Source organism: Nematolebias whitei, chromosome 1, assembly GCF_014905685.2.
Source record: "Nematolebias whitei isolate Nwh7 chromosome 1, NemWhi1, whole genome shotgun sequence".
Lineage (NCBI taxonomy): Eukaryota > Metazoa > Chordata > Actinopteri > Cyprinodontiformes > Rivulidae > Nematolebias > Nematolebias whitei.
In genome coordinates, this window is record NC_056498.1 from 43,623,020 (window position 1) to 43,628,166 (window position 5,147).

A 5,147-nucleotide genomic window follows, 5' to 3' on the forward strand; every position below is an offset into this window, starting at 1 on the left:
TGTCCCCCCCCCCCCCCCATCTCTCTGATCTGCTACAACCGTATGTCCCACCATGTTCCCTGAGGTCAGCGGACCAGTTGCTCCTCACAGTTCCAGGAACTCGTCTTAAGCGCAGAGGTGACAGGGCCTTCTCTGTAGCAGGACCAAGACTCTGGAATGAGTTACCTCTGCTTGTCAGACAGGCCCCCTCCCTCTCGGTTTTCAAGTCCCGTTTAAAAACCCACTACTATTCAGTAGCTTTCAACACCAGATGATCTGTGTTTTGATCCTTTATGCTCCACACTGGTTTGTCGTCATTATCTGCATCGTTTTTATGTCTATATTCTGATTGACCTCATTTTGTATTTTGCTTTGTGTGTTACCTGTTGTTCTGTCTGTACAGCACTTTGGTTGGCCTTGTTGCTGTTTTAAGTGCTTTATAAATAAAGTGGTATGGTATGGTAGTTCTTCAAACAGATGTTTGAAGCCACTTAGAGAGGTCAAAGGTCGAGAGATTCAGATCTTTTTACAAGATATTCCAGGAAACAGGAGCGGAGTAGGAGAAGGTCATTTTCTCTAGTTCAGTCCTCACTGAGGGAACACTGCAGGTAATGATGTCCTGAGAGCGCACGCTGTAGCTGCACTCACACAGAGACATGTAGGAGGAGATGTATGAAGGCAGCAGACCAAGAAGTGATTTAAAGATGAAAATGTACCAGTGGGAGAGTCTGTGTGAAGTTAATGACAAGTTAACCTTAACTGTTGTTGACAGCTCTTTGAATTATAGTAAATTAATTCTGAAGAGTTACATTTTAACTAAATTGACAAGATAACAGCTAGTCCAAATGCAGCTAAGATCAAAGTAGATAACTGTTATTTTTAAAGTAGTTAACACGAGTACTATTCAATAAGCAGTCACAGCATTGTCAAATTTACATAGCACGTTTTTTAAATTAAAATAGGTCTCTCTTGTAAATGAGTCCTCATGACTCAATGAAGCTAACCTGAATAAATAAAGGTTGATTGAATGAATTTACATAAAATTATGTTATTATTTATGTGAGCTAGCAGCTAGCTTTAGCATCAGAAAACAAAGTTAGGATTTTATAATGCTCAAATCTGCTTTGGACCTGGAACTGCCAGTAGCTGCAGAGGCTATCAGTTTGAAAATAATTGTAAAAATATATTTAAATAGCTGTTTATGGGAACTGATGGCAACATTTTGGTTCGTAAAATAGCATTCCGTGAACCACAATGTATTCATTCATTCAGCCTTTATTTAAACAGATAATTCACATTGAACCTCGAAGACTCATTTACAAGTGAGACCTGTTTGGACAGACAATAAAAGTGGTGAAAAATGACACATAGGGTTTTGAGACAAAAAAATTCCTAACATGCTCTTAATCTTTGGTCGAAGGTCAACAGCGTGATAATGAAAAAAAATCTCGCACACTAGCACATAATGACTCCGACATTACGCGGAGTGGGGGGGGGGGGGGGTGGGGTGCAGAGAATGACCAGAGACAAATTCAGAGTCCTGAAATGATGACAGAATGGTTATTCAGCTGGGCTCCTCTGAAAAGTCTAATGGAATTCCTCGGTAGGAGGGGAGGGAGGGGCAGAGCTTCAGGTTTACAAAACTTCTAGGTGAATTAAGACAAGATGACCTGTCAAGGCCAATGTAGCATGAACATATTATAGAATGTTCCTGGTAACCTGTTGGAGCAGGTTAGTGACTTCTCTTCCAAATGTTTGTTCATCCTCTGTCAGACTGATATCGACATCAAGCTTCGCTCCTGTAAAGGATCTTGCAGCGTGCACACCGAGTACCAGGTGGACAAGGAGAGCTATGTGGCTCTGGATAAGCAGGTAAAGACTCAGACGTGGGTTGACTTTAGGAAAAATGTGTTTTAGGATGAGTTCTTTAACTTTTGACTCCATGTCCCTCAGATCAATCAGCTGGAGGCTCACTCAGCCCAGAACATCGAGTCGGTCGGGACGCTGTACGTGATGAAGAGCAGAAGACTGAAGGATGCAGTTGTGGACTCAGTCTTTAAATCTAAAGATGTAGGGGCTCAGCAGAAAGAGGACTTGTTCCCTCTGGTGAGAGAGGCGTTGCATTCAGAGGTCTTCATATGGAAAATTACCTCAGTGAACCGTTGATGAAACCGATGTTAGCCTCTTTACCCAAAACCCTCCACGTTTAAAATTAACGTTTCTAAGATATCTGGTCAAATTCACATTTAGTTTAATCTAAATCACCTCCCAAAGTATTCAAAAATGAGCCCAGGTTTCTGTATTTTACTCAGAATGTCAGGATTATGTGAAAGAAAAACTTTCTTAAACCAGTTAATGGCATTTTGGGAGGATTTCAGATTTTTTTGCTTAGATTTGGCTCACATAATTTACAAAAATAAACTATAATTCTTTAAGAGAATGAATTTTGTATCTTGCCTTAAACACCAAAGTTTTAAACGAAGAAGTCACCTGATCAGTCAGAGTTCTGAATACGAGTTAGGGATGACTCTCAGCTACTACCACACCAAATTTAGCTCATTATCTGTAAAATGATTGAAGCCATTATTGTGTTTGTAAATTCAGTTCTTCTTGATTCATATTAACTCTTTTCATTCGTAGATGTACATCCAATGAATATTTTCTGAAATGATGCTAGTCATTTTATAGTGTTTTGTGAATTTGTAGAATAGTTAAAGTGTTTGTTTTGTGGTAATAAAGGAACAAACTTTGTTTTCATCTGAGATCATGCAGCCTCACGACTGTCACGAGACGTTGAATCACACTTCAGTGAAAAGGTTTTTCCTTGAATTTGACGTTTTGTTTCTTGTATTTTCAGGTGAACACAGTTCAGTTGGTCTTGGAGGAGGAAGGCTCCAGCTCCTCTCCAGCAACCATATCTAAGGTCCCAGGTACTGCCCACTCCTCGTCTACCCCCCCTCCATTCTCCCCCTCCTCAGGCTCATCTAAATCCATCACTGAGCTCGGAGGACCAGATGATTTTGGCTTTGGAGGTTTTGACCTTGGCCAGCCCAGCATAAGCCACGCGTCCTCCAAAACCGTTGGCTGCACCAAGACCATTAAGAGGAAAGTGGTCCAAACAAAAGATGGACCAGTAGAAACGGTAGAGGAAGGGTTCAGCGGGGGGCCAGAGTGTCAGGGGCTGACCGAGTTTACGAAGGGAGGGTTGAGCTCCTTATTTCCAACACTTACCCATGCATCCTCATCCTCCTCAATTCAAACCAAAACCGTCCAGACGGGCAGCACTAAGGGAAGCCTGTTGGGGGACCATAAAACTGGGTTCATGAATCCTTTTGGCACGGGGCTTGACCTCGGAGGGTTCATGACGGACAACGCAGAAGATGACGTTCCTGATTTCCATGCACGGAGTGTGAAGACCTCAACTGTGGAACGGCAGGATGATTATGTAGGAAAAGGTACCAAAACATCAGCTCTGGAGTAAAATCTTCAAAACCTCAAAGGGAAAGACCAGCTAGATAGACTTCTTTAACAGGATCTAGCTAGCTTTATGTACCCAAGACCAGAAGTGAAGGCAGTATCTTTATCTTATTGACCATTGAGTTTGTAGACATTCATAGTCTGTATCATATTTGTTAGATTAGTTGAGGTATTTTAGCTCACTACGTTACCAAAGAACGTCAACAGAAATTAAAGAAAAAAGTAGGCTAATGACTCTTATCAGTGGTCCAAACTAAGATTGGTCTATTGGAGTATAAATAATAAATAATAATAATAATTTTATTTAAAGAGCGCCTTTCAGGACCTCCAAGGACACTTTACATGGAAGATATCTTAGATTTTTTAAAATGCTCTTAGGGAGAAGTATTTGTTTTGATCTCTGCAGTAAATTACACCCAGCTGAGCCAATGCTGGTCCGAGCTAACTGGCGGTCTTCAGTGTACCCCTCTCTGTTCGCAGATTGTGTCGACGCCTACCAGCAGCACCTGAAAGGGGAAACAAATGGCCTCTTTATAATCAAACCCAGCAGCTCGGCCTCCACAGCCTCAGTGGAGGTGTATTGCCATCAGGAAGGAATCATGGGAGGGTGGTTGTTAGTCCAGCAGAGGGAGAGTGGCTCCGTCAGCTTCAACCGCACCTGGGCTGAGTACCGCAATGGGTTCGGCTTGGTTGATGCTAAAGGGAAGGGAGAGTTTTGGTTGGGCAACCAAAACCTCCACCTGTTGACCAATCAGAATGAGACAATGCTTAAGGTGGAGCTGGAGGATTGGGAGGGGGGCTTGGTTACTGCAGAATACACAGTTAGGGTGGGTACAGAGGAGGAAGGATACCCACTCCACGTTTCGGGGTATATTGGAGATGCCGGGGATGCTCTGGTGATGCCTGAAAAGACACTGGACACATCCCACAACAACAAGAAGTTCAGCACCTTTGATAAGGACAACGATGAGTGGCGAGGGAACTGTGCGGAGGAGTTTGGCGGTGGGTGGTGGTACCACAGCTGCCAGTCGGCTAACCTCAACGGGATCTATCACAAAGGCTCATATGACCCCAAAACAAGCACGCCTTATCAGACTGAGAATGGAGTTGTATGGGGTACATATAAACCAATGACGTACAGCCTGAAAACTGTCCGCATGTTCATCCGGCCTGCCACGTTTTAAAAGAAACATAAAAATAAAAACATTTAGTGTTTATACCTAGAAATTCATAAAAAACATACAAACCAAATGTGACTGTTGGTCCAGTTCTTAGGAAATCATTCCAAGATTTCCAAACCGTTGTGTGTGTTTGCTGACTGATATGTTTTTAGACCCACTGTGTAAACTCCCCGATCCATTTGTTAGCATTAGCAGTGTAACATTCAACTTGTGGCCTGACGTTCTTCGGCTCTGTGCAGACCAGTGACTGAACTCTAACCAATAAATAAAGAATGTGTTCACTTCAGCTGCTCAGAGTTGGACTCTTTTTTTAACGCCAATAAGCAAACATCATAATAGTTTTAAAACAGATTAATGGAAAAACACAAATTAAGTGTTTAGCCAGCTGGTTAGAAGCCATTTTAAAATAAGAAAATTAAATTTTATGATAAAAATAAATGTTAAAATACATGTAGATAAATGTTAAATGTACTGTACTTGTATATCACCTTTCTATCTTAAAAATATTGT

General features: G+C 41.8%; 2 protein-coding genes across 2 annotated transcripts in view; both read left to right on the forward strand.

The window, feature by feature from the left end:
• Nucleotides 1-3,793, forward strand: part of LOC119410599 (fibrinogen alpha chain) — a 15,514-nt gene extending 11,721 nt beyond the window's left edge. Inside the window, exons 5-7 of the mRNA XM_037677490.1 lie at nt 1,753-1,851; nt 1,933-2,085; nt 2,837-3,793. Coding sequence (XP_037533418.1) covers nt 1,753-1,851; nt 1,933-2,085; nt 2,837-3,460 — 876 coding nt within the window. The 3' untranslated portion in view covers nt 3,461-3,793. The remainder of the gene's footprint in view (nt 1-1,752; nt 1,852-1,932; nt 2,086-2,836) is intronic.
• LOC119410610 (fibrinogen alpha chain-like) lies at nt 3,788-4,899 on the forward strand. The gene has a single exon (XM_037677499.1). It carries the CDS (start codon nt 3,825-3,827, stop codon nt 4,638-4,640), a length of 816 nt encoding a protein of 271 aa, XP_037533427.1. The 5' UTR covers nt 3,788-3,824; the 3' UTR covers nt 4,641-4,899.
• Nucleotides 4,900-5,147: the final 248 nt, after the last annotated feature.